The following is a 14,171-nucleotide window of genomic DNA, read 5'->3' as shown; positions in this document are numbered from 1 at the left end:
TCTTTTAACGTATCAAGTACCCCATTCCAGTCCCCCATAACAATCAAAGAATTATAATCCATAGCCACAATTTTCTGATGTAGTTGTCTGTAAAATTGTTTTTGAGATGAAAGTTGATTAGGGGCATAAACCCCTACTATTAAACACTTTCTTCCATTTAAATTTATTTCCACAAATAAGAATCTTCCTTCTTTATCAGATTTCAATCCACTGACTATACTTGATGCATAAGACTTGACGAAAACCTTAGGTCGAGCGCCACCTACTGGCTCAGAAGTAACAGGTGACGGACAGTCAGCTGTAGGACTATCAGCTGTAGGGCGGACTGTCAGTTGTCTTTCCTTCTCCTTGCGTCTATGGGCTGCACGCGTCACTCTTTGTTCTTTTCCATCAGCTTTTAAGCTCCCTTCTATATCCTTAACACCGGAAGCAGAAGGGAAGTCGACATTCAATTGCTCAGCTGCGTCAATCCTTTGAAATGTGGGTGGGCATTCTGCTTGCAGAACAGATGCCATGAAATCATTAGCTTTCTTAATCGAATTGAGTCTGTAACGTTTACCAGCCACAGTTACAATTATGCCCACCGGTATATCCCATCTGAAAATTATTTGTCTGTTCTTAAGCTCCTGTGTCAGAAAAGCGTAATCTCGACGCACTCTGAGTATTTTCGCTGGAATTTCTTTTAAAAGAATAATGTCTTGATTTAAAATCTTAAATCTTTGTTGGTAAAAAAGCTGCATTATTTCATTTCGTCTCGATTTTCTTGTAAAATAGACCACCACATCTCTTGGCAAATTTTTTTGACGAGCAATCCAAGAATTCACCCTAAAGACACGCTCTAATTCCAAATAAATTTCCTGTCCACAAGCCAGGGCATCCATGAGTGCGTCTGAAATTACTTGTCTTAAGTTCTCCTTTGGATCCTCAGCCAACCCCCGAATCCGAATTGCAAACTCCATGTCACGAAATTGAGCAATCAACACATCAGCCTTAACATTTTCCAGACTCTCTTCTACAAGTTCAAGTCTATGATCACTTACTTCTGCTCTCTGTTCGTTCTCCTCCACCCTTTCTGCCACCGCATCCACATATTCAGCCAGACCTTGAAAAGCGGTTGTCACATTCATACAAAAGCCCTCATGTTTCTGCGATAAATCTTGTTGTTGTTGTATTACTTCATCGAATCTATTTTGCATTTTAGCATCCATCTCTTGAAACATCTCAGTCATTTGTTTAATAGTTACAGACATCAAATCCTGCAATTCTCTACCAGAGGGCGGTGGAGGTGAAGAAGATGGCGGGGGTGGCGGATGAGAAATTTTAGAAGTTGGTTGGGGTGGCTGTGACATCGGAGATGTAGTTGATTTTAAAGTTGAAGGCACGGTTTTTCTCGAAGCCATGTTAGCAGTAAATTTCCAGTTGTAAAAAGGTCTTTTAAACAGTTCAGCCAAAACAGATAATAAGCATATTAAAAGTAGCGAAAGTTCCAGACCGGAAATCACTTTCACTTCTTGCTGAAAAGTATCAGTCCATCGCCATTTTAAATTCACTTTCACTCAATCCACCTCAAGTATAGGGAAGAACTTATTAACCAAGTTAGAGCAAAGTCCAAGATAAAAAGCAAACTTCCAGGGTCGGTTCGTCTGCTTACAAGAAACTCACAGTTCAATTTAAGTTGCAGCAGTGACGGCGGCTTCTAGCTTCGCCAAAGCGAAGGCGTCCTGGATCGCAGAGTAAACCTCGGGGCTCCGGAGGAGTTCTAACCTACATCGTCCACAAGGGACGACTCGGGAACTCAACTCCTACCCCGGGCAGCTCACCTATCCCCTTATGCCCAGGGGAAGGGTATCAAGCCGTTTGACAGCTGATGCGGGCTGTCAAAACGGCTTTTACGCTGAAACAGGCGGGAGGCAGCAAACAGCTGCGTCCGACGAAGTCGCCTGCCACCGGAGGTCCCTAGCAACATTAATTCTGTTCTGCTGCCATGAGGTCCTCAAGTGCCATGAGGTCCTCAATATTTTATTTATTATTTATTTATATTTTATATTTACAGACTGCCATATCCCTCAAAGTTTTAAAATGTCCCCTCTCTAGGGGTGCCCGTCCTATAGAATATCATTTTTAAAATTTGGATGGCACTGACCCTGTGAGCTTCTTCTAGGGCAGGGGTCCTCAAACTTGGCCACTTTAAGACTTGTGGACTTCAACTCCCAGAATTCCCCAGCCAGCCATGATGGCTGAATTCTGGGAATTGAAGTCCACAAGTCTTAAAGTGGCCAAGTTTGAGAACCCCTGTTCTAGAGCCTTGAGGACCCGGTCTTTCCCTCAGGCACTGGATCAGGCTGTTAATTGATTCCAGGATGTATGGTTGGATATTTATTTTTCAGACTTAATTACAGGCAAGTCAATTTGGACCAAAACTTCCGTTGCTAAGCAGTGCAGTCATTAAGTAAATCACACCTCATTTTGCCACCTTTTTGTGCCATGTCCATTAAGCAAATCTGACTTCCCCATTGACTTTGTTTGTTAGAAGCTCCTAGAAAAGGTACAAATGGGGAATCACTTAACCATGGGATGCTGCAGCCATCATAAATACATGCTGATTGCCAAACACCCAAATTTTGATCATTTGACTGCTGGGATGCAGTCATAAGTCATAAGTGCAAGGACTGATCTTAAGTCATTTTTTTCAGCACCTTTGTATGTTTGGATGGTTTTTATATGAAAGATCATATGTCAAGGACTACTTATGTGCGGATTTTTTTTACTACATTTACATTACAATGTTTACCTTTGTGTTATGTTGTTAGTAAGCTTTTATGTATTAACTGTCCGGAATCATTGTGTTGAAGTAGATATCCATACCAAGCGTTTAAATGAACATGTGTCATACAAAACTTCCTCTCAAAAGAAAGCAGGATAAATTGCAAAGAAACTCATGTTAAAGAATTAGTGGCTTCTGGTATTCAGCATTCTTGGCTAGATTCCTCCTGGGTGTTTGCCTTTATTTTTCTTCCAATATAGTGTTACTTAATTTATCTGTTTGTTATTAATACTCACTTGGATGTTGTTGAGTGTGATTCAATCTTTAACTTGCATGCCATTTTTTTTGAGCTGAAAATTTCCCCTTATGCTTAAACAAGTTTCAGCAATTTTTTAATTAGACTGAGATGGGGGGAGGATTGTCCAAACAGATGGAATGCAAAATTTCTACGTAACTACTGACCCATAACTGTTCATTTATTCCTCAGTAGTTATTTGTATAGTTTTGATTTACATAATGGATGAAAGAATTTTTTGAATACAAATGGAGTTAGGTTTCTTAGGCTAACAACTATAGAGAGATCAAAAATGTATTCTGTAAAGCTACTATGTCTTTTAATACATATGCAATGATTATTGGAAACCTATTTGGTGGATTGCAGCCCTGTTCTATGCGTAAGGAAAACTTACTCTTCTCTTAACAACAGAGAGCTACAAAGATGAGTTTTGTCTTTCTTTATTGAAGAAATAAAAATGAAAGTCAAAATACCTGATTGGCCACATGAAAATCGAAGTTAATATCTCCTTGCTTGTTGTTAGAAGTGGTGGTTATTACCAAAGACTATACAAGGCCCTTAATCTCCAACTGGGATGCAATTCTAACATTGGGTGAAACATGGAACATCTTTTTGCACCTTTCTTGAGCTTGCTTGCATAACTGAATTTGCTCAGGACAGTAAATTTTATCTTAGGTGATACACATATGAGCAATGACAGAAAAAAAATATCTTGTTCTCTTTGGTATTCACTATGCCTTCATGGTGTACTGGTTTCTGTGCATCTTTTTCACTGTCCTTCAGCTACTTGTCCAATGCCCTTTTGTCTTCTTCAACTGCTTAGTATACTTGCAATATTCCCACGTACCTTTGTTCCTTGATAAATAGTCTGTCAACATCGCTGCATGGATGAAATACATGATTCATTGTCATTATTTTTCTGGTCTTCTATTCAGGGCTTTTAGTTCGGCTTGAGTCCAGTCCACTATTCCAGCTGTGTATTTAATGACTGGAATTGCCCAGGTGTTAATTGCCTTGATGATATTTCCTCAGCTATGTTTGGATTTTAAAATCTTCTTCCCTCTTATGATGTATTCACTTCTAACCTTCTTGACTTTATTGTGTTTGATGTTGTCAGCTTGAAGGATGCCCAGATATTTGTAGTGATCATCTTTATCCAGAACTCTTGTTGTTTCTATAGGGCATCTTGATTCCTTCAGCTTTCACTAGTTTTCCCTATTTGGTGGTGATACATTTGTCCTGTCCAAACTCCATTGCAATACCCTGGCTGTAAATATGGAGAATGATGAGCAAGAATTCTATTTTAGATGGTGTTCTCCATACTTCAGATTGTGTAAAGAAGGTGGGATTGCCTGCCAGATGTTTTTGACATTTGATAGCCATGCCTGACTTGTTCAGTATTGTTGACAGAAGAATCAATGCAATGGCAAATAGTAGTGGTGATAGTGAGTCTGCTTGAAATATTCCTCTCTTGATATTAACCTTTTCCACTCTGTCAACATTGACCAGTAACAGTGTCTTCCATCATGCCATTTATCTTTGCACAAGGTTTCTGATATTTCTATGGACTCCTGTTATTATCCAATCATGTAGCAGAGAGGCAAATGCCTCCTTGTAATCAATCCATCCAAGTTGATCTTCTTTCTCTTGCAGTTTTCCATAATCATATTGTCAATTAGAAACTGATATTCTGTTCTTCTGATGTTTGGGTGGTTTCCGTTATGTTCATGTAGAAAGGGCTTGTTTTTAAGTGGATGTTGGACTGCATCAACTACCACATTAGTCAGTAATGTGAAAGTTGTTGGTAAGCAAGTAATTGGCCTATAGTTGTCTGGTGCTGTCCCTTTTGTTGGACCTTTCATTATCAAATAAGTTTTGCCAGATGTTAGCCACTCTTCAATTTCACCTTCTTGCAATATGTCATAAAACTGGCAATGAGTGGGTGTAGACCAGTCAAATGTTTCAAGCAAAAACCATGCTGGCCAATTCTTGAACTTGCTTGCCATTTCTCCACCATTTCTGCTGTTATTACAAGTTCTCTGATTTCACCTTCTTTTTTTAAAATTCTTAACTACCTCTTTTAGTCAAGCTGTGTTCTTGTTGTATTTATTTCGGTAGTCCCATATCTACATTTAGAACTGCATTGTTTCTTCTTTGTCAGGTGTTGACTGATTCATTACAGTCTCACCAATGATGGATTGGTAGAAATGTTTCTGATTTGGCTGAAATTACTAGTGTGCAATTTAAGCTTCATATCTGCTGATTTTCTTGACTATGCCTGTTATTTGCTGTTTATTATTTCCAGTGTTTCTTTGATTTTTTTTTGTCTTTAATTATTTATTGATTATTATTATATATACACAAAAAAGTGAAGTCACAGCTGCCGGTTGTTTAACCTGTGTTGGCCTTCATATGCATCAGGTTCTTCCCTAGAACCTAGGATGCTGTAATGTACTGACATAGTATATATGTCATTTATTATATACACAACAACATGAAATCATAGCTGCCAGATCTTTAGCTGGTGTTGGCCTTCATTTGCATCCAGTTCTTCCTGAGAATCTAGGATGTTATAATGTATCAATGTAATATGCATGCAGATCCAAGCAGTGTGGTCTTTTGTAACTGTCAGATGGAAATTTTGTTAATGTGCAGATGTTTGAAGTGCCATCCAAGGTTTTTTTAGTATGGCTCTCCATGTAATTGTTATTATTATTGATAATCTGTGAGTCCTTTTCAAATGTAAACTGGGAGTTGGTTTTAATAAGAGAGTCATTAGAGGTAAATTACAGTCTAAGGCTGTACATGATTTGTGAACCACCATCAGCCATGTTTTGAGTTGCAATAAATTGCAAATATACCAAAGCCCAGAGGGGGAAAATGATGATTAGATATTGGGTAGACTAAAAATTATATTCAGAGAAAATAAGCAAGTAGCATAGATACACTCACCAGAGCACAAGGGACAATTGACAGAAATCAATAACAGCTGGAGGATCTAATCTGAAACATTACTTTTAATATAGTGAATATCTTTGATCACTGTTGGTTCGAGATTAAATATTTTTTATTACCAATCCATATGGCCAAATTGCAAGTTATTCCTAATATGATTGAGACTGTTTTACCTTAATTGGTGGTAATTGGTTGTTTGATGTAGGCTGGACCACTGACTAGATGAGTTCTATACAATGGATGTTATGATAATGAAGGATATTCAAGTTTTTTTTTTTCCTGTGATGGTACTATTTAGTTGAAATCCCACTATCCTCACTTTTGGAAAATATTAAACTTCTAATCACATCAGTGTACTGTTGTACTTTTCAAAAATAATTGTGGTTACAGTGATATACAGTGAAGTATACATTCTTTAGTTTATCCTCCTTTGGTGTAATCATGTGAAATGAGTTGGGAACTTGAGACTGAGAGACATCATTTTGCTAGAGTCCCTGACACAGTAAGCATTTGGATGACTCAAGAGTGGTATCCAGAGCTAAGATGGAATTCCACTGCTATGATTTGCTGTGGTTTCTCATCAACCTAAAATTAATGGCCTGGGAAGCCTGGATTTGTGAGGCAAATTACTATTTAACTACTAGCCTTATTCTATCTCTTTTACTCTTTGTAGTTCCCAAGAGGATGATGCTTATAAGAGATTTTTTTATCAAATATTTTAAAGAAATGTGGAGTACAGGAACAGTATTAGTTTTCTAGGGTGAAAAAAAGGAGTGTAATGCATGTTTTTAAATGATGAAGCCTGACCTTATCCTGTCAGGGGATAGCAAAATGACAAATTGTCTAATCAGTCAGGTTATCCAGTCATGACCGTACTGAAAATGAAGGTTTCTCCAATGGCTAATGATGGAGCATGGATGCTTGTTGCCCACATATAAAACAGATTGATAGTTATGTTTAATCACATGCTAGATTCCTCTTCTTCCATCATTTCCAACAGTAGGCACAAAAACAAACGAATGAGTAATTCCTTTCAGTTAATTTTTTATTTCTCTTTGCCTGTTTATTTACTGATGACCTATGTAATCCTGTTTGAGTTTCTAAAAGCATTTCTTTAGAAATTCTTTGTGTCAAATACCTTTGATTTTAGCATATATTCAAGGATAGCTTGGTAGTAAAAGATTTGAAAGAAAACAAATTAACCTTCAAGTTGAATTTGTAATTCATTATTAAGTCAAATAAATCAGAGTTCTGGTACAAAGTATAATAAAGCATATCCAGATGACCAGTCTTCCTATCCTGAAACACTCTCAATTCTAATTTAAACTCCACATATTCCATACTGTTATGATCATTTTCCATTATTCTGACCATTTCAGATTATTTTGGAGATCTGGATGCCATGTAGATCAGAGAACCAACATTTTCCCTTGTTTTGGCTAACAGTCAAAATAGAAAAATGTCAATCAATCAGTTCTACTTGACTAGAAATTAACTGCTTTTCTAGGCTCCCAACAATGAACTACCTACAAGGAAAACTTTGGGCAATAGACTGGTTGCATTTCACAAAGACTGAGAAGAACATGTTCAGTAGGTACCTCACCATTCTCACAAGGAAAGTCTTACACAACTGCAAAAGGGATAGAGTGGCAGTAGCTCAGCACTAAATATGCTGGTAAGGACTGGGGGCAACAACATTGGGACAAAGGCAAAAGCTCAAGAGTGGAGGGAAAACTATATCAATGAAGCCGATGGGTATAACCAGTCATAAGCTCAGATGCTTCTACACCAGTATGCTGAACATGGGAAACAAACAGGAAAAAATTGAAAATCTTAACGACAAATATATCTTAGGCATCACTGAATCTCATTCAAACAATAAGGCAATAGCAATTACATCAAATTTAGCATTAAATAGTAAATTTATGTAAGCACTTTGCAGAATGTATAAATAAGGATATTTCTAAATAGAGGGCTTCTAGTAGTTTCACTCAAACTACAGTATGTGTTGTGCTTTCCTCCTTAAGGGATTTTTTATGGAAAAAAAATAATAGAAGAGTAATGGTAAAAGCTGGGGGCATTAGAAATGAAAGATAACATTGCCTGAATCCCTGCAAAAGTCCATGAATGAAGCAGGATTATTGAATATTGAATTATTGAATAAGTCATTTGACAGCATCTTAAGTCTTTGAAATAGCCACAGAGAATCAAAGCAGAATACATTTTACCAGCACAGAGTTATTCTGAATGATGCATGTCTTGTGATTTAGTTTGACACATCTAACAACATAAGGACTTAGTAGAAACTGAAGCCTGTCTTGGAAAATATTTTTATTTATTTAAAATGAGATTACATAAGAATACTGAAATAGTTATTACTTACCCATTAGGAAATCTCTATCATACCTTTGATCTGAAGCTAATTTAAAAAAAAAAATCAGTGCTCATTCTTAAAGTCTTAAGTAAGTGCTAGCTACAGTGCAGAATACTTGGAATCACAGAACTAATATTTTTCTTTTTTGCAGTTGTTCTGAAAATAATATAGAAAAAGTTTCCATGTCTGGACTTCTTAATTTAGATAAGTGGCCTTCTTGCCATCTATTGGTCATCTGGATTTTTGCTGCCATACTGTAGATGGCCAAACTAGCAGTGCATTGAAAAAGGTATTAAAGTCTGTGGAGAATCGTAAGTGCAAAGCCCCAATTTTAGACTTTGTTTTTAAAACAGTTTCCAAATGAAAAAGTAACATCCATCCAGTGCGAGAAGACTGGAAAGAACAGCAGGAAGAACAATTAAGGGAATCTGGATTGGCCATTTGTGAAATCACCAAACAAGAATGAGATTGGACTAATTTCTGATTCTGTGTAGTTTTTTTTCCTTTTTGGTTTTACAATACTAACATTAACAAATGAAAATAAGATTAGTGGAAAAACAACATCCAAATCGTATTAGGCTTCAGTAATAACAAATAACACTAATGCTTTTACAAAGGAGAAGAAGATTGAGAAGAATTTCCCTCTAGTAACGTTTTCATCTTATTTTTGCTTTGGCTATGAGTGGTTATTGGAGAAGTATTTTGAGAGGGCCATTCCAGATTTTGCATGAATATTGATAAATGACAATTACCGCGCCTCTTCCTCTTCCATTGCCTGAGGCTATGTCTGCTGGGCTATGCAAGTTGCATACATAGTAATTTTGTATAAGGGTTTCTATGTGGGGGCAAGGAATGAGAGCTTTATTTGCATCTTTCCCATTAAAAGGAAAGACCTTATTGAAAAACTGTATGTTAGGAAGCTATAGCAGTGGAACAAAAATAGCTAATCACAATTCTGCAAATTTTAAGTTCTAGGGTACTCTCTGTTTACACATATAAATTTTGGAAAAAGATTGTTTCAGTTTTGAGCAATAAGCTTTCGATAGTCTCAAATTATCAAACAATATTTAGAAACAGCATGATTGCAGCTGTACCAAAAAAACTGTTAATGCACATGCATTCCAGATTTTTTTTTCTGTTTCTCAAGTCTCAATATTCTGCAGAAATGTGTACATTGACTTCAAGATGGTTTATCCTTTTTAAACTATGCCAAGAATCCAATTTTTCCATGTTGGGCAAGCAGAATCTTTGAATTGTGATAGCCCCACGGATAACAGAAAGATGTTTCTATAGATAAAAGTAAGATGGCAGCAAAGCTGAAGAGATGGGAAATGGTCATCTTTGTTGAAAGCAGAATGGGAAGGAAGCATGAGGAAGAGATGAATGCTGAAGCTTTGTAATAGAGCCTACAGAAAGCTTAAATTATGGCTATATAGGCCGAGGAGCATCATGTATTAGAAATAAGGACTGCCTAGGAGTTGTTTAATTTTTATTTGTCAATGAAGCAACTGTTGGGTAAGGTCAAAATAGAATTTGTGCTCCTTTTGGACTTTTACCTGACTTCTAGTGGCTGAAAAAGCTGAAAAAAGTAGACCTTCTTTCCCTTCCAACTGCTTTCTCATACGTTTCCTCCACACAGACTAAATATATATAGTATATACATATATGTAAATCTCCTTTGAAATCCATGCTTCATTTTGAATTTATAAAGTATTCTTTACTTTGGTATTTATGGAAGTGGGGTGCATATTATTAACTACACTCTAGATAAGGCTGAAATAGGCTTTCTGATTTGTTTTATGCTTTAGTTTTCCTTTTCAATCTTCTTTCTTGGCATGTATGCTCTGCATGAAGCATTTTGGCTTCTTGTTCACTCAAGTCGCTGCCTTATTTAATCATGTTTTCAGCCAATATGGAGAAGGGCTCTGGAGTATTTCAGCCTGTAGAACATTAAAAGGGCATTATGTCCTCCATTCACCTGCAGAGTAAGGTGACACTGATCATGTAAAACATAGAATCAGAGGGATCAGCTGGAAATGAACCAAATAAAGTTCATGTATTGCTCCATTAGTTTTTTGCTTTCTTTGGTACAAGGTGAGGTTTGGGAGGATTGCATTTTAATTAGATTATCCAAGCTGCTGGACTTATGGCTTATAGTCATTGCTCTGCATGCCTCTCTGCTGACAGCTCAGATGCTCAATACATGGGGATTGAGACCATTACATCTTGTATCAAGCTGAACTTACCTTATAGCATTACAGATAAACAAAAACCTAGATACCTGCATTACACACCCAAATTGTGCTTTCTGCTGTGATAACATCTGGAAATTAGTATATTGCAATCTTAGCCTGGAGGAAATTGTTCCCATGTCCTCTGTTTTAGTATTATATCAGTGCAAAACTTTAAATGCATAAAACTGGCATGTATCTAAAGTGACAGTCACTCATTTGTTCTTGTAGTCTCCATTATCTATTCTCCTGCTTCTACAGTAAAGTGTTAATTCATCTTCCTCCTCCCTTTTCCAAATATAATTTGTGGTCCACAAAGAAATAATAAGGAGAAAATACAAAAGATGCTTATATATAAAGAGACAGAACTGCTTTCTAAGCAGACATAATTCTCTCATGTCAGCAGGAAGACTCAAGCAAGGACTCATAGAGAATTTCTTACAGGGTGACTAATAGTGTTTCATTGTTAGGATTGAATTGAGCTCTATTCTGAATAAAATATGCCACTTCTGAATAAACCATCCCTCATTCCAACCATGTTGAATAATTTCCACATAATCTTAATCATTACTTTTAAAAGAAGATTGTGGAGACCATGCTAGAGCGTCAGTTGCAGAGTGTCATAACTGAAGTAAATTATCTGTTTCAGCCAGGCTTAGTGAGCTATGGAAATCATATTTTTGGTTCTTGTGCATGAGTTTTGTCATGCTTCTCCTAGATCTTCTAGATCCCTCAGTGGTGTTCAGTACCACCAGTTCCTAAAGTGCCTGCAAGAGTTGCTGGTGGGTGCCCCTGTTTTGCATTGGTTCTACCCCTTTCTAAGCAAATAGTTCTCAATAGTAAGGAAGGAGGATCTGGAGTCTATCTGGGCTCCACTTGGAAACTTCAACTGGTATAGAATGACTGCCTGAATGTAGGCAGATAAGAGTTGCTTAAGCACTAGTAGCTATATTATGAACACAACAGACTCCAGATGGCCCGACTCTCTACTACCTTTGGAACTATTTTCTCCAGGCAGAATCTACCTGTCTTTGTGTTCAATCAAGCTGAGTATGCTATGGATATCCCCTCCCATAGGTTAAAAAGTTGGCAGCTGAGATTTAGGTTTCCTCAGTAGTCAACCCATCCTTATGGAAAAATCTTCCCCCAGAAATTAGTATTCATGAAAGTAGTGAAAAGTATTTGAGGCTTACATTGCTGACTTCTGGACCATGTTTTCCCAGATATACTTAGTCTGTAATTTTAATTTTTAATTCTAACTCAATGCTTAAATCTATTTAATTTTAAGTATTCAAATTTTATCTGATGTTTCATTTGCTTACTGTGCTATTTGAGTAGTCTGTTGTGAGGACTGACAATTGTCCAGAGTCTTTTAAAGAGGATGGGATATGAATCATTTAATAAATAGAAAAAGCCAAACTAGGAGAAATAGAGCAAACCAATAATATCTAGATTATTCCAAAGTTGCGAAGGGATAGAACATTGAACAGTCTTTCTACAAAAGCAAGCTTTGAAACAAAAGTACCCATTCATGATTCATTTTAAATAACAACTTAGTGTTTATTATCTCATTTGAATGATTACAGAATACATAAATGCTGGGGGAGGGGGAGTAGTAAGCATTGCTCAGTAGGGAGCAGTAATGAGCCATGGTGGCGCAGTGATTAGAATGCAGCATAGCAGGCTAACTCTGCCGACTGCCAGCAGTTTGGTTCTCACCTGCTCAAGGTTGACTCAGCCTTCCATACTTCTGAGATCAGTAAAACGAGGGCCCAGATTGTTGGGGGCAATATGTGAACTGCTTAGAGAGGGCTATAAAGCACTATGAAGTGGTATATAAGTCTAATTGCTATTGCAGAGGGGGGCACCATCTTTTTTAGCTTCTCCTTTTTAATTAATAGAAGGAGGACCTAACTGACTTGGGTGGTTGAAACCAGAACAGATAGTTTGTGTAGAACAAGATAAATAGAGATGAGATGAAATATTCAGTCCCAACTTTCTCAATTTCTCATTTATTTTTTTGTTTAGATTCAGGCTGCCAAATGAAAAGGCTCAATATGTTTAATCAACTTTTATGAAATATCTGAATTATAAATTCTTCCCAACGTTTCTGCTATAACAAATTTGAGACTGATTTAATTAAAAACTAATTATTATTCCAAACAAACAAGGGAGCAAAAAGAGAAAGGTACTTCTTTAAAAAAAAGTTGATTTCTCTTACTTCCATTAGACACTTTTTCCATCAATAAGAGCAACTGCTTCTTCAAAATCACAAGTTAGTACTATTAATATATCTTGCACTCTTTAAAATGTAAAAGTAGCATGGCTTCCCTAATTTTTCAAAATGGACAAATGTAAATGCAATGTGTAATGGCTTCTTTTGAATCGAAATGAGCTGTGATACTTTACTGTATGCAAAGAGAAGCAATTGCTTTGACTTAACATCTTTTTGTTCCCCTCTTCACAGCCACAGGGATTTAAAACCAGAAAACCTACTACTGGATGAAAAGAACAACATCCGAATAGCAGACTTTGGGATGGCATCATTGCAAGTTGGGGACAGTTTACTTGAAACAAGCTGTGGGTAAGTTATATTAAGAGCTTAAATCAATAAGCTAGAATCATATCCCAAAATGATGAGGCCACAAAGCATTTAGCCAATCAATTGTAGAATATGTATATGTTAGGAAGTAACAAAAAAAAAAAGGATCATAATGTACAGTGTTTTCAAGAAGCCTCTGATTGACCAATAGAGGAAACCATATTCTGAACCAGACAATAGATCTGTACCATGAACCAACAAGAGATTGTAATGAGTACATTAACTCTTCAGGAATTTTTTTTTTCCTCCTAAGGAAAATACAGTTAGTCCTTGACTCACAAGCTTTCATTCAATAACTATTGAAAATTACAACAGTGCTGAATGAGGGGGACTTACGATGTGTCCTTGGCGTTCTTCCATTGCAGCTTCTCTGCAGATATGTGGTTTTAATTATTTATTTAAAATATTTATATAGCCGCCATCTTTTAACCAACTCTGGGTGTCTCCCAAAGGAAAGCTAAAATGACATATAAAACTAAACAGATGATTCATTTATTTAAAACATTTATATAGCTGCTCATCTTTTACTTTTTTTTTCCTGATAGGATAGGATAGGATAGGATAGGACTAATATCATAGAAGTTTTCTTTTTAAGTAAACATTTCCCTTTTATATTAAAGATATAGTACATTAACTTTTAAAAACATGCAGTTTTGCTCTTGAAAACATCCTCATGAAAACACCTACACTTGGAAAGTGGAACTGTTAAATATGCTAGTAAAATATCCCCAGATTAAAAAATAATGTTTTTCTAAGTATTCAGACCGTTTTAGAGATTCAGTGGCAGGTTTCTATTTAATGGTGTTTGGTTTTTCTATTTATGGAACCTTCTATATGCTGCCACCACCTACTGGAGAGAATAAATAATAGCATTGGTGACTGTTAACAATCCTGTAGGTTTAAGAAGCATTTGCCAAAGAAAAGTATTGACACGTGTCACAAATTTGGGG

At 36.6% G+C, this 14,171-nt stretch overlaps 1 protein-coding gene across 1 annotated transcript in view; it reads left to right on the top strand.

The window, feature by feature from the left end:
• The window catches only part of LOC107286057 (serine/threonine-protein kinase BRSK2), a 396,585-nt gene that overhangs the window by 293,123 nt on the left and 89,291 nt on the right, over nt 1-14,171 (top strand). The window contains exon 5 of the mRNA XM_015814351.1: nt 13,087-13,203. Within this exon, the coding sequence (XP_015669837.1) occupies nt 13,087-13,203 (117 nt within the window). The remainder of the gene's footprint in view (nt 1-13,086; nt 13,204-14,171) is intronic.

Source organism: Protobothrops mucrosquamatus, unplaced genomic scaffold (assembly GCF_001527695.2).
Source record: "Protobothrops mucrosquamatus isolate PMUCROS unplaced genomic scaffold, P.Mucros_1.0 scaffold242, whole genome shotgun sequence".
NCBI classification, from domain to species: domain Eukaryota; kingdom Metazoa; phylum Chordata; class Lepidosauria; order Squamata; family Viperidae; genus Protobothrops; species Protobothrops mucrosquamatus.
Note: the sequence above shows the minus strand (reverse complement) of the source record. Positions and strands in the feature narration are given on the sequence as shown.